This window comes from Leishmania mexicana, chromosome 21 (assembly GCF_000234665.1).
Source record: "Leishmania mexicana MHOM/GT/2001/U1103 complete genome, chromosome 21".
NCBI classification, from domain to species: domain Eukaryota; phylum Euglenozoa; class Kinetoplastea; order Trypanosomatida; family Trypanosomatidae; genus Leishmania; species Leishmania mexicana.
In genome coordinates, this window is record NC_018325.1 from 607,710 (window position 1) to 632,849 (window position 25,140).

Below are 25,140 nucleotides of genomic sequence, written 5' to 3' on the forward strand. Positions count from 1 at the left end.
GGTGGTGGTGGTGCGAGTGTGCGTCGCTCACCGAAATGGCTGGAGAAACAACGCCTTTTGCGTTTCCTGCGCCAGCATCTCCGCCTGCGCTCCCTCCCTTGCCCCTTGCCCGACGCTACACATACGCACGCCCGCGCGCAGCCAATGCCTGTCATGTGTGTGGCACGGTGTGGGCGTGTGCGACGGGGGCGGAGACGCGCGAGGAGTGCGACGACCGTTTTGCTACCGCTGCCTCGAGTCTTTGGATTGGGTTGGTGAACTGAGAAAGTACAGAAAAGAATGATAGAAAGTAAAGAGACGCCGTCACCTCCCCCCTCCTCCCTCGGCCTGCCATCTTGGCCCACCCACCCCACTCTCGCGACTAACCCCCTCCCCCGCCTCGCTCACCACCATCACCATGCGGCAGGCAACACACTCACACGCATACACACATACACGCCCAAAAGACGTGACAGAATGGAGCAATGGTGCGTGCATGCGCGTATTTCGGTATGTGTGTGTGTGTGTGTGTGCGTGTGGGGGGAGAGGAACAGCGAGAGAAAGATGGAAAGAATCACGCAGGGCAGGAGAGAGAGAGAGTGCGGCGAAACGGACGACGAACCCGTGATGGGGACTATGTGAGTGAATACACAATCACATGTCAAGCACGCCATGCACGCCATCATGCTTGCCATGACATGAACGGAAAAAGCGGCAGCGCATCTCCTGCTTAGTTCTTGGCGAACTTCTTGCCCATCTTGTCGGCAGAGCTCTTCGACACCACCTCCAAGACGTTGTAGCGGATCGTCTTGCTGAGCGGGCGGCACTGGCCAATGACGACCTCATCACCCTGCTTCGGGTCGAAGGCGGGGCTGCAGTGGACGGCCAGGGACTTGTGGCGCTTCTGGTAACGCTGGTACTTCTTGATGAAATGCAGATAGTTGCGGCGGATGATGATGGTGCGGTGCATCTTGGTGGAGTGCACAATGCCGCGCAGGATGCGGCCGCGGATCACCACGTTGCTCGTGAAGGGGCACTTGCGATCGATGTACTTACCGTTCAGCGCCTTCGCCGGGGTCTTGAAGCCGAGACCGATCTTCTTGGAATAGCGGATGTGGCCGGACTTGTTGACGTGCTTGCGGCTCGGGCGGTGCATGTTCTCATTCACCGCGGTCTGGCGCTGGTACGCCTTCTCGTGCTGAATGGTGGCATCCACCGCATGCGCGTGGTAGTACTGGGGCGCAACGGACATGGTGCTCTTGCGATCAAGAAGAGAGGGGTTCTTCAGAACGTCCTGAGCGAGCGAGAGTGGGTGTGCGCATGTGTGTGTACGCGTTCGTGGAGTCGATGGGAACCGAAAACGGAGAGCGGGAAGGGGAGGAGAGGTCGCAGAGTGGTACCCCGACAGAGACACTGGGGCGCAAGGAAGGCACTTTTTGGTGAAGAAAGAGAGACGGAGGTGGGGGCGGCGAGGGGGAGGGGGGCACGCACGACACGGAGGACCGAGCATGCGGCACTGAATTCGCCGCCCACACCCCTTGCTGTCTTCAGAAAGACGCACCTGCACATCACGCCTTCCTGCAAAAGCCCTCCACCACTGCCTTCTTCGGACACACCTGGCATACGCCGGTGTCCAGCAGACCGCAAGCGCACTCAGGAACAGTGGAGTGAGGGCATCTCTCCCTCCTTCGCAGGTCCTTCAGCGCACGACACAGGGGTGTGCTTCACTCGCCCTCCACCTTGTGTATGTGTGTGTAGCTTGAACGCGGATCGCCGTCGAGTGCAGTGACACAATGGGCATGCGTCCCTCAATAATGGCGACGGTGTGGGACGTCGTGAAGGAAACGGCAAGCAAGAAGAGAGGGGGGGGGGGCAGAGACTGCCACACGCCATCGCCATCCGCACAGCATTACGAGATGAGGCGGAGGAAGGCTGTTGCTCACGCCTCGTCGTAACGCACCGCGCTTCAGAGAGACTGATAGAGATAGCGCGAGGGCTGAGCCAGCAGGAGGAGAGGGACGAACGGTGATGTATCACGGTCTTTGCGACCGTGTCGGTGGACGTGGCCGAGAGTTGCTGCGAAACACGCACACATATACCAGCACAACGCAACACTTGAAAGCGCCCATCCGCCACCGCACCGTGCGATCGCCGGTAAAAGAAAGAAGACCAGCAAGCGGGGCGTAGACACACCCACAGAGAGTAGTAACGCGAGCCAGAGCAGAGAAAGGACGAGGAAGAGGAGGAGGGCGGGAACCGTCCATGGAGCAAGCGCAGCGCCTTGACAGGGCAGCACACACACACACCGATCATCACACAGCTTACTCTAACACATCGGCACTATGAACGATGCTCTAAATCTATCGAAGCCGCCTACCCAGAGTGCGATCCCCTGCTGATGCCGCGGCCACCCTCCTCCCCTCCCCCGTCTCCTCGTACCCTTCCACCTTTTTCTCTTCTGCCCCTACGGGGGGAGGGGGCACCCTACAAGTGCACCGTGTCGTCTGTCGTCTCAGCCCCGCCCTGCAGTGGAGACGGCGGTGCCAGCATCTGGCCTCGGCTCATCTGCGCCTGTTGCCGACGATCACCGCTGTACACGGGCGGTGGTGGTGGCGTGGTGGCGAGGTGGGCGGCCACAAGCGCTGTCGACGCTTCCGAACCACTCATGCCGTGAAGATGACCGCCGGCAACACCACCAGCACCATCTGTAACCGTATAGGAGACCTGACCGCCGCGCAGGGAGCTGTCCTTGATGTCAGCCTCCACGACAACACCGCGCTCATCGTCCTCGTCGTCATTAACCTCGTGCAAGTCGTACCGTCCGGAGTTGGAGGACTCTATAACGGCGCTGGGGCCCCCCATCATGGCAGTCGTAGGTCCAACACGGTCGCTGAGGGCACCTTCACCCACACCGTACTGCCGCACCTCTGGTATTTCCACCTGGTCATACTCTTCGTTCAAGACCGGCGTTAGTGGGCGGCTGACGCTCGGGCCGAAGTGCGGCGGCTCCTGCTCGAAGCTTGCTTGCTGTTGAGGAGGAGACAGGGTGAACTGCGGCGGGGGCTGTGATGTACTCAGCTTCAGCTCATCCTCGGAGTGCGAGCGCCGCCGCAGCGATGACGAGATGGCGCTTAAGCGGTGACCGAGTCCCTTGTGAGTGGAGTGGTGACGGCCGTGGCGGTGACGCCGTAGCGGATCTGCCTCGCCGGCCTTGGCAAACTCGCTGCCGCTCACAGGAAGCACGGCTGCTGCGTCCGCGTTGGGGCTGACAGTGGTGGCGCGGTTGTCAGCGTAGATTACCTGTGGCTGCGGGCCGCCGGCGTGCCCCTCTGACTGCGCGGCGGTGGTGGCGTCCGGGTTGCCCAGTCCGTAGTACTGCTCCATCGTCTGCTTCCACTCTTCCTGCTGCCGCTTCGCCTCGCGCAGCATGAGGTCGAGCGGGTTTTTCTTCGACAAGTTCCACACCGCAAACGCCGCGTTGATCACCGTGGCAACAATGGATATGATGTACGACACGATGAGCTCTGTGTACGGTTGTACTGAGTTGTAAAAGTGGCCACTGGTGACGCTGCTGGCGGTGCAGTGGGTGATGTAGTCGGTCATGATTTGGTTTTCCGTCGTAATACCGAGAGTCACGACAAAGCTCATCACCATCAGCAAGATCTCCCAGGTCGTGATCATGTCTTTGCGGAAGACCACGAAGTGATAACGGATTTCGTGTGTGTTCGTCTCGAACCACAGTCGGTTGATCGCACTCAGGGTCACGTGCGCGGCGGCGAGGGCAATCAGGTAGCGAATGTTAAGCACGGCACGACTCACAAAGTAGCCGACGTTATCCTTGCTCAGCGAGTACTTCACATTGTTGAAGAAGGCATGGCGCCGGGTCACGTTGTACACGCAGCCCTCTACAATGTACGGCGCCTTGAGCGAGAGAACCGAGGTGGTGAAGAAACTGTTCGACATGGAGTTCGATGCGCCCGCGACGGTGCGGATGACGATGGAGAGAAAGCACGCCAGCTGCACAACCACGATAAACGTGTTCACGCGCGACCACCACTTCTCTGCCGGGGTGCGCTGCAGGTGAAACGCCTGCTGGTCTTTGCTGTAGATGTGCATCTCGCCTGAGCACACACACAGAAAGGTGGGTTGCTCAAACTTTATATCAATTTCCCAGGTGCGTGTGCGTGCGTGTGCAGGATCTTGTTGCACGCTTTTACGCCGTTGCTGTCGGACGCAACCTTTCTCCTTCGACTTCTCTCTCTCGGTAACGCCAGACAGAGGCCCGGGCGCCGGGGCGGGGGCGGGGAGGGAAGACACGGGATACAGACACAGTAACGAATACGCCGCCCTCACACACAGGCACACACACGCCAACAGAAAACAAGGAAGGGGGAGGAAGAGGAGGAGGAGGAGGGGGAGGGGGGAATCTAAGTGTGCGCGGGTCGTGAAGAGACGCAGGCACAACAAGGCAGAGCACAGCAACAAAGAAAAAGCGAAGACGGAGCGTACAAGACGACGCTTGCGCGTCGTTACTGTTAAGTCGTATTGAGTAGAGAAGGAAGTGCCGAAGGGCGGGAAGTGTGCAGTGTGTGTGTGTGTGTGTGTGTGGAGGAGGAGGAGGAGGGGGGATGAGCGAAGAGGCAAAGGTCACGCGCGTGCACGCAGAGAGGCGATGCAGCCAAATGGCAGGTGCGCACCCACGCTCACAACCAGGCCGAGAGCGAAACGAGACCGGTAGCGTGCCCTCGCTCTTATCTGGTGGGCACACCTCTTTCAGCTTCGATGCTTCTCTCTCGACGTGCAGCACACGTCTGAGTAGTAAGGACAGGTAGCTTGGGGGAGGGTGGTAGTGACGTATCACTGTGTGTGTGTAAGTGTGCAGATGGTTTCTGTTCGGACTTGAGGTGGCGCGCATGCGAGTGCGGCCATCAGTGATGGGGGAGGGGTCGGGGGCACAGCGGAAAGGGGTGTGGGCCAACGCTCAACGAGCGCATGAGACGGAGAGAGAGAGGGGTTGAATGGCGAGGAGATGATGCGGAAGGGGAGGGAGAAAGAAGAAAGAGGAGCGAGTACGCGCTTAGCTTCCGGTGGGGAGGCGTGAGGTGGGGTCCCACACACAGACGTGTGTGTGTGTGGGGGGGGGGGGTACTCAAGAGATGGTCGCGAGCACGTACCCAGTTACGCTTCCCTACGCCTGTGTCGGTGAAGAGCAGAGAGCGGCCTGGGGAGGGCGGGGGGGGGGGGCAGGGAAGGGGCTGAAAGGGAGAAGGCAAAGGTAAGGGGGACAATGGATGGGGCAGACACAGGGGGGAGGGGGGAAGGGGTAAGCGACCCGCCACACCGGATCCCACGTCACCCGCTGTCCGACTCTGCGAATCCTATCGTCTCCTTCCGCTCACCCTCCCCTTCCTCCGTTCCTTCTTTGCCTTTCGTGACCCGTGGGCAGTGAAAGCCATCCGCCTCTCCACCGTGTATATGTGGTGGAGGCGGGCGATGCCGAGGCTTGACCAGAGGACAAGGAATCAAGGGCCACCCTTCTCCTCTCTCCTCACCCCACACCTCTCCTATCCCAGCAGCACGCTACACTGCCCACCGAAGACCTCCATCGCGACCACATCGGAGTGCGGGCAAGTCCGTGTGCATGAGGCATCGGCTGTGTGGGTGTGTGCCGATACACCCCTCGCATCCTTTCCGCTTCTGCTCATCTATTCTTGTCGCTCGCTGCCCTCCCTCTACACGTCCCGCAGTCCGCCCGTGTCTGTGTCTGTGTTTCTGCGTGCGTGCGTGTGTGTGTGGCCGAAGCACAACCTTGCTCGATGGCGCCTCGCTCCTCTTTCGCTCTCCCGCTCGCCTTTATGTGCCTGCCCCGCCTCGCAACACCCACAAGACACGCATATACCGAGCTACACACACACACACACAACACACACGCACGCATGGCTGTGGACATTGTCGCCGCTCTCTCTCTCTTCCTAATTTACCTTTTCTGCGTTACCCCATCCGACCCAGCCCTGCTCACCACGCCTCTTCGCCTCTCCGCTCTGCCGCCACCCCCAAGTCACGAGAGGACGATGAGGATCGGAGGTGGGTGGGTGTGGCAGACGAGGATCGGGGGATGGGGATGGGGGGGGGGGGGAGGGGCGGCCGGGTGGGTAAGGTTTCTTCCTTTTAGGTAACAAAACAAGTACTTACAAAGAGCGTCAACGCTACAACTTTGCTTCTCTCCGACATGCGAAGAGAAGAGGGTGGGGAGGGGGAGGGGGAGCAGTGTGCCTGGAACAGGAAACACGCGAGGGACACACCCACTCGTTCGCGGGGCCGTCTTCGTCCTCCAACGCCACTACCCCATCACCCCACCCGCAGCCCGCCGGCACTCGATAGACAAAGACCCACAGCAACCAACCATCCACTGCATGAGCACACGCCTCCGATCTATGCGACACCACAGCCAGAAGAAAACGAAGCGAAGCGCCAAGCACGCGACACAAGCGAAACGAATACGGCCAACACACACACACGCGAGGAACTTCCCTCCTCACCTTCTCTCAAGGAACGGGAGAACGATCCAGGAAGGCTCTCTATGATAATCCGGGAGACGTGCGTGCGTGCGTGCGCAGACACCACAGCCACGCATAAACACGCACAGACACACACACACACAGAGGGAGACAGCTACAGGTCACATAAACATACGGGGCCCGGACACATGCGTTATCGGGCACCACCACATCCATAGGCGTAGATGTCGTCTTGTCAAACGACTTACTTGTTCATGTACTGGTTCTCGTTCAGCTGGGTGTTGATGTCCGTCAGCTCCTCGACCTTCATCTCGAAGCGCTCCTGCACCTCCTTCATGATGCCGCCATCCGTGTAGGTGCGGTTCTCGCGCTTGATCTCCTTCTCGTCTGTCGTGATGAAGGCAATTGTCAGTCCCTTCGTCCCGAAGCGGCCGGCGCGGCCGACTCGGTGAAGGTAGCTGTCGGCCTCGGAGGCCATGTCGTACTGCACAACGAGGTTGATGCGGTCAAAGTCGACGCCGCGGCCGAAGAGGTCGGTAGCGACCATGATGCGGGTGTTGTTCGCCTTGCAGCTCTCGTACACGCGCAGGCGCTCCTCCTGGCTCATGCGGGAGTGCACGGCCTGCGACGGGAACTTCATCTGCTGTAGCTGGCGGTTCAGCGCCTCGCAGCGCTCGACCGAGGATGTGAAGATGATCGCCTGGTTGAACTCCACAACGTCGAGGATCTCCGCCAGCCGGCGCGTCTTCTCCGACTCCGTGACGCTCATGTAGAACTGCGCCAGGCCGTGCAGGGTTAGCTTTGCCCGCTGATCCACGTAAATCTCCGTCGCGTCCTTCATGAACTTCTTTGCCACATCGCGCAGCTCATCCGTCATCGTGGCCGAGAACATCATCACCTGCTTCTCCTTGGGCAGCTTCATGAAGATTTCCTGCACGTCACGGCGCATTTTCACGTCCTCCAGGCAGCGGTCGAACTCGTCGACCACAAACCACTTCACGCGCGTCGTGTCAAAGGCCTTGTTCTGGATGAGCGCCTTCATGCGGCCCGGCGTGCCGACGATGATCGCTGGCACCTCCTTCTTCAGCTGCTTCACGTTCTCGTCCTCCGGGATGCCGCCGAAGAAGACGCCGGTGGTGGCGTATGGAAGGTACTTGCTGAAGCGCTTGAACTCCTGCTCGATCTGGTAGGCCAGCTCGCGGGCGTGCACCAGCACGACAGCCTGGCAGTACGGCTTCTGTCCCTGCGGTACCTTCTCCACCTGCTCCAGCAGCGCGAAGACGAAGACAGCCGTCTTACCCATACCTGACTTGGCCTGGGCAAGAATATCGGCGCCAAGCATCGCCTTAGGCAGCGCCTGGTGCTGCACCTCCGACGGGTGCTCAAAGCCGTTCTCGCGGATGGCATTCGCGAGCTCGCTCTTCAGGCAGAAGTCCTGGAAGCCACCGAGGGCGACGGCGCTGTGGGTGCCCATACCGACGCCCATCGGCTGCGCCGCCACGACGGTGGTCCTGACATCATCGCCATCGAAGTCCGCAAGATCGCTGCTCATTATCGCTCAATGAAGATGGCACAAGTGAGAGGGAAGGAGAAAAAAGGACGGCGTAACGTGTGAGTGTGTGCGTCGTGCTGTTGCTGGTTGCTCTCGTATTCTTCTCGTTCTGGCTACGGTGGCTCTTGTTGTGCGTCAGGAGAGACGTGGCAGGCGGTGGCGCGTGGGCGTGTGGGTGTGAGTATGTGCGTGCGCCCCCCACCCAAGGGACCGAAGATGAAGGCACGCATGCATACACAGAGACAGAGAGAGAGGTACACATTGAGGGCGCCGATGCACGCATTGAAACTCTGCGAAGGAAATGGGGAGTGGGGGCATCGTGAGCAATGAGCCCCCGAAGCACCACAGTTGCCATGACCGGCCCTTCAGCCCTGCTGGGCGCTTGGGCGACTTTAAGCAGCACAGATTGGGGAGAGGGGGTCGGCGCTAATCTCTAGCCCACCACCATCCTCCGTGAAAGCCAAGCGAATGACGAGGCAAAGAAAGGAAGATGTGCTCGTCGAAGGTGGTGGGGGTGGACGTGGTGGTATCTCTCCCATCATGGAACGACGACCCTTGTACCTTCTTACGCTCCCGTCTTCCTAGTGGAGCGCACCGGTTGAGAGGACTCCAAGTGGCGTCATTGCCCATTCGCCTACCGGCTCACGAGAACGTAGATGGTAGACTCCGCCTTCGCGCTCTTCGTTAGGCATGTGTTTTATAGTCTGTGCTACACTACAAGAGAAAGAGGGGTTCAACCTTCCCACGACATCACGCACACGCCCACACCGATCGCACGCACATCACACGGACACACAAAAGGGCACTCTCACTGCAGCAGCGATGAAAAGACAACGGCAACAGGGGAGTCCAGAGGCTGACAGACGGAGAATGCAGCCAGGCGATGCCACCCCCTCCCCTTCTCCCCCTCCCTTGAAAAGGCTCCCTCTCCCCATCCCCTACGCTGCGCTATCATTGCTGCCCGTGTGTGGGTGGGCACCATCGGCGTCGTCTCTGGCGATACAAGCGGGAAACACAAGGAAACGCTAAACCGTGAAAGAAAAAGGCGGGAGATGGAGCGAAGAGCGACACGCGAGAAGGTCCGTGTGTGTCGACGTGGAGGGGTGGGGTGTGGGTGGGGGGGGGGGGCAAGCACACGTACACGCACACCCACACATAAGAGCTGGGTGCCATCTTTCTCGTTGTTAAACCCTACTTCCTAGATATAATCAAGTACAAACAGGCAATACAGAGGCAACGGAGCGGCCACGGAGTCGAGCACGAGAGAAGGAGAGATGAGGAGCCAGCGCAGCCGGGAAATGGAGCACGTACACACACTCCTTCACGCAGCGCTGAGATCGCGAAGCGAGAGGGGGCAGTGCTGGCGGCCAACATCAGCGAAAAGACAAACATCTTTGTTGCATGGGGGGAGGGGCATGTGCTACGGGAGAGATGAGGTGGGAAGCATGAAGAGGGAGGGAGACACACACACACGCAGGATGGCTTTAGAGGCCAACGGCAGCATCTCTCCCCCTCCCCATCCTCCCCTCCTGGCTCCATCACCGTAGCCTACCTGGCGCTCTGTATCGCTCGCAGCCCTCTTTGGCACCTCCTCCCCTGTCGCTGCCTCTGAGGCCGACTACACACGCGCATAAACCTTAATCCTTTGCCTGTTCGTTTCGTCTTCCCCAGTTAGCCTACGCCATCACCTGCGGTGCCTTACCCGTCGCCTCCGCCGCCGCGGCGGCCGCGCGATCGGCGATCAGCTTCTGCGTGTGGGCCTCAACCTGGTCACGCAGCGGGCCGTTCTCGAACTCGAGACGGCGCAGGAAGGCATCCTTGCCGTAGTGCGCCATGTACTCGAAGTCGTTGCCATCCAGCGCAGAAATATCCTCCACGAGGTACGCCGGGTCGTTGTAGTAGCCGAGCACGTAGTTGGTCAGGATGATCAGGTTCGGAGCCTTGCCCTCCTCCACAAACTTGGGGCCGAGGAACTCGTGGTAGTCGTTGACGCGCGTCATGATCTCGTCACGCGAGAGGTTCTTGTCGTACGGGGCTAGGAAGCGACGCCAGGCGTAGTCATGCAGGTCCTCGTCCGACATCTGGTGGTGCAGCTTCTGCGTGATCACCATGTAGTCCTCGTTCCACGTCAGGCTCCAGTAGTCCCTCACGCGGGTGCTGGCGCACGTGCGACTCAGCAGCGGGAAGGTGGGGAGGTTCATGCTGCGCGCAAGGTGGCGGAGCGACTTGCGGCGAATCTGGTAGAACTTCAGAAATCCGTCGTACATCTCAGCGGCCGGTCGCAGCAACTTCGGGTCGCGGCGCACGTTGTTCTTCTCAAACAGGTCGTCCCAGGCGCGCTCCTGCGTCGCGTTCCACGGGTACGCGTGGAAGTCAAAGTACCACTTAGTGTCCATGATGTAGGACGGGGCGCTGCGGTAGCGGTACATGTCCTGCGCCTCACGCCAGGCTTTCTTCTCCTCCTCGGTCCTGCAGAAGCACGATGGGGCAAAGGTATCGCTCGATAGCAAGAAGAAGGCCGGGATGAGTGCGTAGCCGCCAAGGAACAGGCCGAGGCCAAGGCCGTGTCCCATGCGCCAGAGGTCGTGCTTGTATTGCATCAGCTGCGCCAGCTCCTTCTGCGACACCTCCTCGCTAAGTTTCATGTCCACCCACATATTCTTGTCCTGAGAGTGGCCGCGCTTCCAGTAGTCCGGGGTGTACACCTCCGCCTGCTCGTAGAATTCCTGCGGGCCGTACTTGTACCCACGATTGTAGATCTTCAGCCACGTCGTGAAAGCATCGCGAGACTGGTTGGCGAACAGCGCCAGCCCAGGGACGAAGTTCAGGCAGTTCTTCTTGAGCACGCTCCACGTTCCCTGCATGATTGCGCTGGATGGGGATCGGAAAGGGCGTAACGTAGGTGCACGGGATGAGCGACGCGAGAATGAAAAGAGACGGTCTGGAGTCCGAGCCGTGGAGGTGAGCTGATCCACAATGAAGCTGGGGTCGAGGAACCGTGGAGGCGCGCGCACGCAGCGGGGGCAGCGGTGGGTGGTGCGCATGATGATCGCGTATGCCGGGTGCGTGTGTGGGTGTGTACACGTAGAGTGAAGAGTTGCGCGAGGGAGAATGGAGAGGGAGAGCGGAGATACACACACAAGGGGTGGTGAGGAAGCAGCATGCACGAAGGGAAACCGTGGTGGTCTAGCGAGGTTGAACTAAAACGATGACCCAGCTACATCAAAACACCCTACGCACGCGCACAAAATGCACAGGAGGGCGATGGTGACGAGACTGCGCCAAGTCACACCCCACCCCCACCTCCACTACCTCAAGAGAGGGGGGGGGTCAGGTAGTGGACAACACGCGCTTCGTCTTCGTCGTGTAGCACAAGGCGCCTGCCCTCTTGCTTTTCGCGTTCCGCTTCCCCTAGGAGGAGGGAAGAACGTCTGCTTCGTTGCTGCTGCTTGTACTTCGACAAGCTTTCATCTTGTCTCGGTGTGACATGGTATGCGGACGGAGAGAGAGTGAGGGAGGGAGGGGCGGGCTGTGCTCTGCTCCGTGTGGCTCGTGGAAGATATGCTCGATGCACAGCCACGATGTGAAGAAAAAGAAAAACAACTCAAGAGCGCAAGAGGAGCCTACTCAGCTTTCGGAGAGCGGATGCGAGGAGGAGGCAGCGGAGGAGAGAACTCTGTACAGGGAAGGAGATGGACGTCGCAATGTCCTGCTTCCTCCCTCTCTGCGCCTTTCCTCGAGCCTCGCCCGCGCGCCCTCTCCCCGGATGGCTACCCCCGCCTTCACTCCGGGTCGTCCCAAGCAGGCACACGCACACCTCAACACAGCTCCGCGTGGGCGACACCAGGGCGAGATACGAGGCAGGCCAACGGTCAGCCCGCAGTCCAGGCGGTAGAGCACCGATGGGGAAGAGAGGTCGAAGGGGGAGGAGGGGGGGAGGCGATGAGGAGAGGAAGGGGTAGCGGGAGGGCGTAGCAGCTAACAGAGAGCGTATCGGTGCCCAATGGAAGGGAGGGAGGGAGGGATAGACAAATTGACCTATCACGGTAAGTTGGCTGCGCCTGAAAAGTCTTTGCACAGAGTCGAGGGGGTGAGTGAGTGACAGGGCTGCCGAGGGGAAGCGCCAGAGCGCGAACCGCCTTCTGTGAGTTGCCTTCCTTCAGTATAGCGGATGTGGAAGGAAACATTGCGTGTATGTGCGTGTATGTTTTCCTGCGCGAGTGAGGGGACGGAAAAGTTGCGCTTGGCGTCATGGATATCGTTGCACACGACACGACGCACACAGATACGCGCACATGTTTCTTCAGCCTTCCGCAACCCGCCCTCGTTGCGTGCGGTGCTGTACGCATCGGTGCACGGGCTTCTTGCTTCGTCTGGGGCTCCTCCCTTCCCCTCCCTCATCTTGTTTTTTCGGCCCGCAGGCTTTGTGCGCTGTATTTCTCCCGGTAAACGCCGATACTCTTGGCCGATGCAGTACGGTACAGCACGCTCCTCCATGGGATGAAGATGGCTCACACAGACACACAGGCAGACCCGCGTGTGAGGATGGGCCCACGTCTGCAACAGACGAAGAAAACGCGCCATCATCAAGCGGCTCTCGGTGCGGTCATTATGTGTGTGTGTGAGAGAGGGGGGGGGGCAAATGGCGAGGCGATGGCATCCGAGAGCTGTCGAATCATGGCGACAGCTCTCGCGACTCGTCTAATCATACCGAAGCCGAAGTCGACTAGGTCTGCCGGTTTGCCGTACCGCCAGCGGCACCAGCAGCGGCTTCCACCGCCGCCACCTCCTCGTCCTCCCCCTCAACCGTCTCCAGCAGCGCCACCAGCATGTCCGCGTTGACCAGAAGGAAGTAGACACTGGCAAACAAACCCGTCCACCACAGCGTCTGGAGCCGCCCACTGCGGTACTGCCTTTCAGCTTCGTTCGCCATGGCCGCATGCGGGTCCACATCCGCTGCCGCTTCGCACGGCTTCAGGCAGTATGTCCCGCTCTCTGCCTCGAAGAACTGGCGACGCATCCCCTCCACGTACTCGAGGAGTGCTGGGCACGCGTACTGCACACGTCGCTGGTGCCCCTTGACCCCCGCGGCGGCCTCTCTCAAATCAGCGTGCACAAAACTCGACGCGGCCGCATACACGAGCGCATCGATATACGTGGGCCGAGAGGTGCCCAAAAAGAACACATTACCTGCTTCGATACCTGCGGAGGTTGCCGTCTTCCGCAACGACTCCAGCACGGCAAAGGCCTTGTCCACCTCCTCCCCCACTTCCTTGAGCTTGGCGAGGGACGCCAGCGAAAGCTTCCCGCGCGGCACCTCGGCAGCAGCGGTGCCGGAGTGAAAGAAGGGATTCTCACTCAAAATGTGCGCACGATACGTCCCCCGCATCCCTTCCCAGAAGCTTGCCACTTTCGGTTCGACGCTCCTGCGCATCGCCGCCTTGTAGAGGGCGGGGTCGAAGTGCGCGTAGAAGAGAAAGGCGGGAAAGATGCACTGCACCGTCAGCACTTCGACGCACATGGCCGCTGCAGCATGCGTGCTGGGCACGGTGGCAAAGGCACTCTCGCCGCCAAGACGCTTGAGACACGGCATCAGACCCGCGCACACCTCGGACTTGGCTTTGGCGGGGCTGGTGCTGCCCGTTGCCGCAGCGGCGGAAGACAAAGAGGCCGCCGGCGAGATCGTCAAGGAAAGATCGCCAAGGCGGGCGTCAGCGCGTGTGTAGCGCACATCCGCAAAGCGAAGCATCGTCTCCACGGCGAGCGCATTCGGATCCGCAGTGGGCAAGGCGAGGGCTGCTGGATACCGGGCAAAGACCGTTGCGGGGGCTGCCGCTGGTGATGACATCTTGGAGGTCGTTACTGTCGTAGAGAAAGGAAAAAGGCTGCCGGAAAATGCGCCAGATGCGCACAGACGCGCAGCAAGACGGAGGGGCGGGACGGGACAGTGTAGAGGAGGGTATGAGGCGAAGAGCGTGTGCGCACTTGACGACCATCGGTCGGCTTCTTTTCATCTGCAGGGGGCCCACATTCCTAGGAGAGCATAGGCGCATCGAGGCACACGGAGTGGGTCGTCTGACTTGATCAGGACCACGCGTGAAAATCTGCGTAGCGAGAAGAGCACTGGAGGTGAGGGCGGTAAAGACCCGCTCGGCACAGGTGCACGCAGGCACAAACAAATGCCCACCTCTCGACACAACGCATACGCCTAGCGAGCGAGAGGAGGATGAGAAAGACGAGGAAGGACCCCGTCTCGGCTGCACACACGTGGCTTCCTTGAAAACTGCGCGCCCATGCGCACCAGTGGTTGTGTGTGTGTGTGTGTGTGTGTGTGTGTGTGTGTGGTGGGGAAGGGGGGTGATGCACCCGCCACCACCACCACCCGCCCCTCTCCATGCCTTGACGGTGTAGACCGCTTATCTCTCACCCTCCCAATTCGCTTGTGATAGTGTTTCCATGTTTTATGTTGGTGCATGTGCTCATCCACTTATACATTGCACGAGGAGGCGGCGGCGGCGAAGGGGGGAGGGGAACGAGGGGGTGGTGTGTGGTGTGTGGGGAGAGTGCGAGCCTTCCAGCCGTCACCCCCCCGTCGCACACCCACCCCCTCATTCCCCGATGGTGCAGACACGAATACGCACAGACACCTCATCCTGTTTATATATATATATATATACAGGCACACAAGCACAGCTGAACAGAGAGCCAGGTATGCTGTAAAATACACAAACCATCCAACAAGAAACAGACCGACTAGGACGCACGCGCACACGCACGGGCGCACATAGTGTGAAAGGGGGGGACACCAGGAAACGGGAAAACAAAACAAAGGAAAAGGGAGTGGGGAGTGAGACAGGTAGCCAAAGAACAGAACACACGACAACTTACTTAGATACACACGAGAACAAGAACGGGTTCACACACCACACGCACGTGCACACGCACGTACACACACGCCATGGACACACACGGACATCAAGAGAGAGAGGAAGAGATATACAGCGAAGGGCTCAACAGGGAAAGAAAAGAACGCAAAGCATGCAAGACAACGCCAGCAGAAAATGTGTTCAGCGCGTCTCGCCAAAGCACATTCCTCTCCAACCACGGAGGACGAGGGGGGAGGGGAGGGGGAGGACGTAGAGACATACGGAACACACCGACAAAGGGGTCTTTTTACAGCCACAATGGACGTCAGCCACTCACACGGGTGACAGAGAAACAGACCGGTGGCTGGGAGGGTGTTGGTATTAGTGAACGGCATGCGTGGGAGGGGGAGGGGGAAGGGGACGACAGGTTATCCGCGCATGGGTGCGGTGAACAAGAAGCACCAGAACGCTCCAGCGAAAGAGGAGCTATGAAGGAAAAATACTTTTTTTACCATCAGCATGTCCGCTCTACAGACGAACACGTCCGCAACCGATATACGCGCATACACAGCCACAGCCCATCCACCCCTGTTGCACGGAGGCCACATCCTGGCCGTCTAGGACGGGACGTCTGCTGTCGAACCGGGCTATGCGTCTAGCGGGCCCGTCGTGTCCTTCTTCGCCTCTTCTTCGGATACGCGCTGCACCACTGGCGCAGCACACACCTAGATGGACCACGTGCCTGGATCTGAGCGGGCCGCACCCAGGGTCCTGCGCGAGGGCGGAAGCAGTGGGCGCCCATCGTACGGGTAACAGTGGCTGGCTCACGTGCATGCCGGATGAACTCAGCGAGGAAGCCGGCCAGCCTCGGGCCAGGGCCCTCTCAGAGACGGCGCCCTGCCTGTGTGCCGTGTGTCGCCCTCAGTCACTCCAGCCCGCGGCATTCCACAATATCGTGCAGTCACTCTCCGCCTTGCAGCCGGGATAACTCGACGGTGGAGCTCGGGGCGCTCACGTCAGACTTCCGGCATCTGTGCCGCATCAGCCCACACGGTTGCACGGAGGAGGTGGCGCACATGTTTCGGCACACATGCACCGCGGGGGCTGATTCGTATGGATTTCGTCGCGCCTCCTCTGCCCATCACTCGTGCCCTGCTGGCCTCTCGATGCCCTGCTTGGATGTCATGCACCATGCCGGCTGCGGTCCGCAGCGCGTGCGCACAGTGCTCGCATTTTCGCATCGTGGGGCCTGTTCCAGGAGGACCTCGGTGTCTGGCGGGTTCGCCGTCCTCCATCCTCCATGTCTGACCGTGTCACGGAGGGAGGGCGTGTCTGGACGGCCTGCCCGCGTGTGCCGCAACAGGTGGGATGCTGCCACGGACTCGTGGCGGCATGGAGCACACCACCCTCTCCTGAACCCGCATGCCTCTGACAGGAGCGGGTGTGTCAAGGGGAAGGGGCCCACGCATACGCATGCACCTCCGCACAAAGAGCTCATCGCCTGTCCTCCTGAGGAGGCAGCCACACACACCTGACAGAGGGAAGCCCCGTCCAGCGCGACCGAGGTGTGCGTCAAGCGTCGTGCGCTTCGCGAGTCTCGCGTGGCATATCGGGCACAGCACCGGGCCGGACGCCCTCATAGCATAAACTCAGGCAGGGGGAGAGGTGCCGCAATGCTAGCGGAGCAGTGGGCAGCACACCATCTGCACGCCATCGTGTTGCGGTCACGCACCAACCACTGTGGGAATCCAAAGCACGGCCAGATGCCCGTGCAGCACTGGGCGAGGATGCCCACCTGTCGTCTCGCGAGCTCGGCACCCTTGTTCCTCCGGTGTGGGACGGCTGTGGCCAGGTAGCGTTTGCCGCCGCGTGCCGCATCGTGCCGCGCACGTTTTTTTTCGGGGGGGGGGGGGAGAGTGTGTGTGGGGGGGGGGGATGTCGGCCTCTGGCGTCTGAGGCCGGTGATCGAGTCCGTCATCCGTGCAGTCGGCATCGGCGTCCCAGAAACCGCTGACTCTGCGCAACCGTGCCGACTTCGTTGTTGTGTTCCACTCTCCCCAAAGCCGTCACAGACAGACGAGCACGAGAGGCGCACGCGACGGGCCCGCAGCGCGCCTTCACGTGTTGAATCGCAGACCCGACTCGGTAGAAGGCTCGTCCAAATATGCTCACAATCACAACTCTCTCCGGCACAGGGCTACCCCAGACCTGTCCGCCGACACCAAGCGCCGGTACCGAAGACCGTGATATCACGGTGAGGTTGCCGGCATCCTCAGAGGGTGCCAGGTGAAGAAAAGAAAAAATTGTTAGGCAGAGGAGGACATGGAAAAGAGAGGAGGTTGTGCACTCCCGCACAAACCGACGAAACACGCGGTACCAACGAGGAAGCAGGGTGGAGGGTGGCAGAGGGGAAGACACGGACGCAGCGAAGCGCTTCGCCGATCGGCGCACGGAAGCGAAAACAAAGAAATCTGTTCGAATCACACGGGAGAGGGAGGGAGGGCGGGGAGAGAGAGAGACACGTACAGCCACATGCACACACACGCACACGCACGACCACCAACACAGGCATACAGATACAGTATCCAAAAAGATAAAGAAGAAACTGAGCGAGCGAGCGAGACGTCTAAACAGCCCCTGGCCACCATGAGGGCCCGTACATGCATGAGGAATGTAGAAGAGTGACAAGGGGGAGGAGGTGGGGGAGGGGGGACGCAGGGTGATCAGGCGAGAGCAACGGCAAAAACAGAAGAAAAAGTCCACACAGCCACAGCAAGGCAGACAACCGAAAACTCATGATGATCCTGTACGGCAAGTGCGAGCCGTGTGGCGATGGAGGAGGTAGCCTGAGGTGATCCCTTCGCCTGCCGAACCAAGGCGTGACAGATCCTGACCTTGATCACATACATATGCATACATGCACGCATGCGCGTCACTCAGACATGGAGCGCGCGTGGGACGAACAAAGCGAAAGAAAGGAGAGAGACGCGTGTATAAAAGCCAAAGAAAGGATGAGAGGAAAAGGCAGGAGGGAGAACAGGCGAAGGTAGAGGAGGGGGGCGTCATGTCGGCAGCGGCGGGGTAAAAGAATGCCAACACGGCAGGCGTGCATCAGCAAAAAAAAGGGAGAGGAGGGGGAGGGGGGTACAAGCAAATGGCCCACACACACACAGGCACATACATACACATACGCACATACACGCTGGAAGAGCTCACATAAATATATACCCGCGCAAAACATAAAGGCCCACACATACATAAGTGTATGTACGCATGCGCATCTTTCTATATATATATATTGTACATCAACCGACTGAGCGGACGACAGAAGAGGTAGACAACATGGACGCGACAGAGGGGGAAAGGCTGCCTGGCCGACAGGGCCGACAGGCACAGCTACAGCATGTAAGAGAGGGCGAGATGGCACTGTACATGGAAACGAAGGAACACCGACATCAACAAGCAGCACATGACTCAGACGCAAACACGAGAGCACTGATACCAGTGGAGAAAAAGATCGGAATGCGAAGCGATGCTTGCGTGTGCGCACGCACACGGTTTTCTGGGGCGAGAGGAGGACAGGGGGCAACACAGCAGGAATAGAGTCTCCACCCCTCTCCCAGGGCGTGGGGGGGGGACAGACAGTCATCATCCGAACGGCAGAGCAGAGAGGGCGCGTGTGAGGGGTGAAGGAGAGCAGAGCGAGGCGACACACAAGCCCACTCCCAGACGCCAGACGCCAGCGCATACACACTTACATGCAATGAAAACTTGAGCTTCGGCCGGATAAGAAAGAGGACATGAGGAAGGCTGGACACACCAGTAGACCCACTCCTCAGCCCTCATCCTCCCACCTGCCGTCGCCGGTGATACTCCGCGACGCTACGGAGCTGAAAACAAGAAAAGGCGAGACCGGGCTCGGCGCGTGTGCGTGTGTCAAGCACAGCGTAGCGTCTCGCCGTTTTGGAGGCTGATGTCTCTCCCCTGTCACTGTGCGTGCACAGGTGCGTTGGCATCGGTTGGCATGCATTCACGCGTGTCGGAGGCATGTCAATGCTTCCCTCCCTCTCTGCATTCCTCGAGGGTTTCTTGAGATGATCTGCCTTCTCGCCTTGCCGCTGTTGCCCTTCTCGTCTTGCCGTCCTCATCCTCATTGCTTGAGAGAGAGCGAGAGTCCACTGCATGCGGCGGTGAAGAGAGCAGCCACCATTCCGTCGTGGTGCTGCATCTCCCCCCACCCCCTTCTCTCTCCCTCAAACCCTTCTTTGGGTTAGCGTAGTCAAGCGTGTTCACCTACGGGTGTAAGAGGGAGACGTATCGTAAATGTGTGCCGGTGCATGCGTGTGCTGGTGCGAGTACCTCGGTGTGCTCCGCCCACCCACCAACTCCTGTTTTGTTTTGTTTTCCTGTTTCTGTTTCCTTGTTGGTTTTCACTGTACATGACGATACCGCTGCTCGCGCTCACGTTCGATGCACGCGCCCGCACACAAAAGAGGAAAAGGCGAAGAGACCTGAGGAGACAACGCGTGTGCGCAAGCGACACGCCATTTTCGCTTTATTCTTCGTGTCGGGCTCTCTTCCGATCATCTCCATTCTCCCTCCCACCACTGCCAAAGGGCAGTCTTCGTGCGTTACGCCCCGTCTGCCTCTGCCTCTGCCTCTCACGGGCAGCAGGGAAGCACCCCCAAAAAAAAGGAAGAAGCGAGATTCACCCAACGGCGAGACACACACACGAGTAGGGAGAAGAGGCTCGGGCACAGGAGACGAAGCGAGCCACGAAGAGAAGGGCAAGCAGTAGCAGCAGAGAGAGACCAGGAGACACGCAGAGCCACAACAGACATGTACACATTTTGCATTCCTCGCTTACCCGTGTCGTTCGTTCCTTCTTAGTAGTTTATCCCGAGAACGAGGACACGAAGCCGAACACACTATCAAAGAACCCCTCCCCACCTTCGCCATCGCCAAAGGGAGGGCAACAGTCGTCAACGTCAACGTCCACGAAGCCGGCCAGAGCACCCGGCGAACCTCCACCACCACGGTGGAAGCAAGCAACACCACACAAACAAAGCGCGAACGTGGGAAGAGGGAGAAGGGTGATGAAAGAAAATGGGGAGGGGAGGCAAGAAGTGAAGCGCATCTCAAGGACGGTGAGGGATACAAAGTACACGCACGCACACAGAGAGAGAAAAAAAAGGAAACAGGGAAGAGCGACACGAACCGGCCGTGACGACAGCGCTGCACGTGTGCGTAAGAGTGCGTGCGGTAGGATGAGCGACTTGAGAGGTGACAGACGTGTGATACGGGTGAGGAGGTGGTAGAAGCGAAAACACGGCTGGGCCTGTCAGTGGGTGCACCGGTGTGTACGACACGCGTTGTCATCAACAGTCCTATACGACAATCTACAGACAGTGGCACTGTTGTCCTCACGCCTCTTCTCCCCTCTCACACACACAAGCACACTCTGCTAGCGCCTCACCCCTCTGCGCACCTAGGTGCCTTTAAACTGCAGCGACATGCAATGATACTGCAGGCGGACAGGAGAGCGCTGGGAGGAAGACAAGCACGCATGTAGAGAGAACGAAACGGTACCGAGGGCAGCGAGAGGGACAGAACTAGAGATGGAAAGAGAAGCGGTGCCCATGCGAGTGTGAGCTAGCAATTGACGGAGTGCATGACGGGGGGGGTGTGGGAGGGGAGGGAGGGAGGGAGGGGGAGTGGGATTGAGTGAGAGAGATCCAGTGCAGACAAGAAAAATGGAGTGTCGGAGCCGACAACAAAACGTAAATGTGAAGAAGAGAAGAGAGTGTGCGTACTGCACACACACGCACACGCACACACACGCAGAGACGAACATAAGGGATGATGAACAAACGAAACAGAAAACATCCGGGGAGTGGTACATCCGTGAGAAAGTGATGTCATAAGAAGAAGCACAGCTTAAACAGGAAAAGGGGGAGGGGGGGGGTTGCATGCCATTGCAGTAAAGGACATCATCCATTTGATGGAAAAGGGAGCAGGAGAGACGCAGAAAGCACATGTGTGTGGGTGTGTGTGCGTAACAGGGGGAGGGGAGGGGAGGTGACATCAGGCGTACTTCGTTACAAGAGCAGAAGAAGCCACACGAAGACACAAAATATATGGCAAACCGCAAGGAGGAGGAGAAGTACGCCGCTGCCCCTCCTCCCCCTCCTCCTCCTCGGCAGGCCCCTCCACTTGCCGGAGAGCGTCTGGTACAGAGAGCGAAGAGCAAAAGTAAAGGAAGCACACACACACAATGATGTACATCGTTGTCGATGCGCCAGCTTGCATGTGCGTAAGGGTCTGAGTTTCGGTGTGACTTGGAAAACCCCCTTTTTTATATAGCTATGTGTGTCTCCCTTGCCTTTCAGCGTCCTCGAGTCACCCCTGATCATCACGGGTAGTGTTGGGAGGGGTGGCACACACCCCTCAGTGCGTGGTCTCAGCAGGGGTCCCGTACCACCTCTCATTCTTTGTGTGTGTGTGTGTGTGAGGGAGGCAGCTCAGCAGCCCCTACCTAGCCCTTGCCAGTGCCGAGCTACCTGTGGTGGTGACAGGGTCAGGAGCCGGAGACGCGGGGAGCTCAGAGGGCGATGCATGGATGCTGATGTCGGCGGTCAGGTCCGGGACGGCGTGGCGTCGGAGCCGCCTGCGACAGCGAACACGTGTGCAACATGCATATGGTAGGCAGAGTGCCAGCGCGACTCGAGCGTATCCCACGCCCGGCCCTCACACTGCCCACCGGCGGGGATGGGAGGCGCCGGAGTGCCGCCCCCTGCGGGTTATGTGCCACAGATGGGGACCTGCCTAATGGGAGCGGCTGTGAGGCGACCTGCGCAGCGTGGGGTGGTGGTGGGCAGAGAGTGAGGCGGAGACCGTGTCGAGATGGCCGGGCCGGCGCATCGCTGCAACGCGCGTGCCTAGCATTGCTTCGCATCACGCGGGCTGGGGCGTGTTACAGGGCTGGGGGAAAAACGGTGCTTGGGCTGATGCTGTGTGCGGCAGAGAAGGGACAAGCTGAAAGCACGCGCTTCTAGTCGTCATCGATATCACGGACGCTCTGCAGGAGGTACTCAAGCGAGGGTATATCCATGCTGAGGCGGGCGTCAAGAGGCGAGTTGCCGGCGCTCGACCTGTCGCCGCTGATCACCGTGAATCCGCCCCCGTTGGCGAGCTGTGAACTCTCGGGGTCGTGGTGGCTGGGACCACTGAGGCCGAGACCCGAGCTGCGCAGGGAGGGGTGCGAGAACTGCTGGTGAGGCTGCTGCAGTGTCGGCTGCGGTTCGTCGGAGTTGGTGTTCGGCAGAGGGTACCCCAACATGCGCAGCGCCTCGACCTCCGACACACTGAAGCGCGACTCCGCCGCAGCCGGTGAGACGATGGTGGGGGGAGGGACAAACGGCTGCCTGTCGGCAGACGGCGCAGGGCCGTTGGCGCGGGAGGCAGAGGTGGAAGGCGACACCACCGACGCCGTGCTCAGCCGCTTCGGAGACGCGTCCGTCGGACCGTCCACGAGGCAGTGAAAACCGTGTATGCACTCGTACAGTCCAGTGGAGACGTTCAGTTGGAGGTGCTTCATCGCCCGCAAGTTGTTGTGGATGCTGCACATCTCCTGCTCTTCCTCCTTACCCTTGTGTCCCCGACCGCGACGGTGACTGGGGGTGGTGCTGTTCGCCGTCGGCGTCGTGGCGGCGCTGCCACGCATGTTTGACGGCGTCCAAGGCGCGGCGCTGCTGTTTGGCACGAATTCACTTACTCTTCTGCCTGGCACCGCCACGCGGCCAGAGGCGGACGGGGACATCTGATGTGCCAACACTTGCTCCACTCGCATGCGGATTGGCTGAACTAGGGTGGTGGGGTAGTCGTTCAGCAGCGACATGAGCACTGTGAGAAGTGCGTTATGCGAGCACTGCTGCAGTAAGTAACATGTCTGGTTGTACGCGTGCTCCAACTGCGCCGCGGCCATGGCTACAGCCTGCTGCTGCTGCAGCATCGTGTAGATGTGGCTATTCTCCACGCTGTGTGGCTGGCTAGGCGGCGACCCAGATATTGTTGCGCCACCCACTTTCAGCCTATCGTCGCTGTGCGGCACTAGAGTGAAGCCACCTACTGCGCCACTGGAGGTGCTAGCGGTGTTCACCTTTAGGTTCTCCTCGTCCAGCAGCGGCACTGATGTGCGCTGAGACGCGGCGGCGTTGCTGCCATTGTGGATATGGTCCTTAGTGCCGTTGCCGGTGCTACTAGCCGCGGCGGTCGTCGTCGTCGGCACGAGGCTGTGGTGCTCCCCCCTTGGGGTTTTCTTTACCGACTTCATACTCCTTCCGCTCCACCAGAAAACCAGAAGCCGGAAGAGCCGGCGCACACAAACACAGAAGTGATGGTCACCCGCGAGCGATGCCAGAGGAGGGGTGGAGGGCGAGGTCGGAGCAGAGAAACACGAACCGGGGAACAGTAACAACCGCGAGATGGCGAAGAGGAACACCAGGGGACGAAGGAGAGGCCCAGCCGAAGATGAACAACAAGAAGGGGGGGCTCCGATCAGGCACAAGAAAAGAAGAAATGAGAAGGGTGGCGGGCCGAAGCAATGCGAGGACGCAGGGCCGAGGAGAAGGAAGAAAGGCAGACACGGGAGGGGAGGGTGGGTGGGTGGGTGCGTAGATGAGCGACAGCGCAATCCCCCTCTGTATGCACGCGCGCTACCGCACCTGGCTAACACAAGAGCGACAACACGACACTACCGTCGTTCCCCGCTTTACTTTACACCTAAACGTCGTCACCACAACAAGCAAAACGGAAGCAGCAGTCGCCGTAGCACCACCGCCGACACGACGAGCAATCAAGTCGAGCAACACGAACACGCAAGTACGCCACAAACCGAGAGGGAGGGAAAGGGGCCGTTATTGGTGTGGTTGCGGTCCGCTTGTGCACACAACGTCGCTCTAGAGAGTGAGGGTGAGAGAGAAGACCGTACCTCTGCGTGGGGTGGTGAGGGTGTGTGGTGGGGACGGCGTTTAGCGTTACGTCAAAACTTCAAAAGGCAGCAAACAACCAAAAAAAAGAACGCTTCAAGAGGGGGTGAATGGAAAGCAAAGGGAGGAGGAGGGAGGGGGGGGCGTGGCGGTTGGCGGTGGTGGCAACCAGCGAGTCGAGGCCAACAACAGGAAAACGCAGAGTCAGGGAGAAAGGGGGGAGGAGGAGTGGGGGGGGGGTATGGCGTGGTGTGACGTTGGGGCAAAGTGGTTGGGGTAGGGGTGTGGATGGTAAAAAAACAAAGAGAGAGGGAAGGCACAGTGGGTGAGGACTTCTCGATGCACGCGTGGTTATGCGTGGGCGGCGGTGATGGCGGTGGATAGGAAAGATGCAATCGTGACCAATCATGGCGGTCACATGCACACCCCGCCCATCCCGAGATCCGCGGAGGCGGGGGAGGCAACGTGTATGTTGGGCGGACGGAGCGAAACCACCGAAAAAAGAAAAAGGACGTGAGAAGAGAGACAGAAGAGTGAAGGGTGTTCCTGAGAGCGAAGGGTGCACGGGGCGTATCCGCAGCCACTGATGTGGAAGCTCGCTCCATGTGTGGGAGAGTGTGCGTGCGTGTCGCCACAACGTTCTTGACAACAGAAAAAGAAGATGCAGACGGCACCATGCAAGGGTGCACAGAGTGCAAAGGGGGAGTGGGGCGAGCCCAGGAGCAGAGCTGCCCAACTTTGCCAGTAAGCGTAGTGGCATCGACTCCCCCCCCCCCTCGCTTATCAAGCGGCTTCTTACGCACACATACTTTATACGCCATACCACCTCGACCATTTACAGACACACATATGCGCTTTTCCTTTTTTGTTCCTCCACCACAAGCTCCATCGTCATGACCGGTAAGGGGGGTGGTGGTGGTGATGGTGGGGGAGGGGGTGGCACACACCCCTCAGTGCGTGGTCTCAGCAGGGGTCCCGTACCACCTCTCATTCTTTGTGTGTGTGTGTGTGTGAGGGAGGCAGCTCAGCAGCCCCTACCTAGCCCTTGCCAGTGCCGAGCTACCTGTGGTGGTGACAGGGTCAGGAGCCGGAGACGCGGGGAGCTCAGAGGGCGATGCATGGATGCTGATGTCGGCGGTCAGGTCCGGGACGGCGTGGCGTCGGAGCCGCCTGCGACAGCGAACACGTGTGCAACATGCATATGGTAGGCAGAGTGCCAGCGCGACTCGAGCGTATCC

The 25,140-nt window shown here is 59.7% G+C and overlaps 6 protein-coding genes across 6 annotated transcripts; all 6 read right to left on the minus strand.

Moving 5' to 3' along the window:
* Window positions 1–709: 709 nt before the first annotated feature.
* On the minus strand, window positions 710–1,135 carry LMXM_21_1550 (putative 40S ribosomal protein S11; the record flags this gene model as incomplete). Its single annotated transcript, XM_003875362.1, has 1 exon — window positions 710–1,135. The coding sequence occupies one exon, from the start codon at window positions 1,133–1,135 to the stop codon at window positions 710–712; it is 426 nt and encodes a 141-aa protein (XP_003875411.1).
* A 1,328-nt stretch (window positions 1,136–2,463) lies between these two features.
* Window positions 2,464–4,095, minus strand: LMXM_21_1560 (conserved hypothetical protein; the record flags this gene model as incomplete). The annotated part of the gene is made up of 1 exon (XM_003875363.1): window positions 2,464–4,095. The coding sequence occupies one exon, from the start codon at window positions 4,093–4,095 to the stop codon at window positions 2,464–2,466; it is 1,632 nt and encodes a 543-aa protein (XP_003875412.1).
* Window positions 4,096–6,741: 2,646 nt separating this feature from the next.
* LMXM_21_1552 (putative RNA helicase) lies at window positions 6,742–8,049 on the minus strand (the record flags this gene model as incomplete). Its single annotated transcript, XM_003875364.1, has 1 exon — window positions 6,742–8,049. The coding sequence occupies one exon, from the start codon at window positions 8,047–8,049 to the stop codon at window positions 6,742–6,744; it is 1,308 nt and encodes a 435-aa protein (XP_003875413.1).
* Window positions 8,050–9,725: 1,676 nt separating this feature from the next.
* Window positions 9,726–10,913, minus strand: LMXM_21_1555 (conserved hypothetical protein; the record flags this gene model as incomplete). Its single annotated transcript, XM_003875365.1, has 1 exon — window positions 9,726–10,913. One exon carries the CDS (start codon window positions 10,911–10,913, stop codon window positions 9,726–9,728), a length of 1,188 nt encoding a protein of 395 aa, XP_003875414.1.
* Window positions 10,914–12,775: 1,862 nt separating this feature from the next.
* Window positions 12,776–13,897, minus strand: LMXM_21_1558 (conserved hypothetical protein; the record flags this gene model as incomplete). The annotated part of the gene is made up of 1 exon (XM_003875366.1): window positions 12,776–13,897. The coding sequence occupies one exon, from the start codon at window positions 13,895–13,897 to the stop codon at window positions 12,776–12,778; it is 1,122 nt and encodes a 373-aa protein (XP_003875415.1).
* An 8,069-nt stretch (window positions 13,898–21,966) lies between these two features.
* On the minus strand, window positions 21,967–23,247 carry LMXM_21_1561 (conserved hypothetical protein; the record flags this gene model as incomplete). Its single annotated transcript, XM_003875367.1, has 1 exon — window positions 21,967–23,247. The coding sequence occupies one exon, from the start codon at window positions 23,245–23,247 to the stop codon at window positions 21,967–21,969; it is 1,281 nt and encodes a 426-aa protein (XP_003875416.1).
* Between the last annotated feature and the right edge of the window lie 1,893 nt (window positions 23,248–25,140).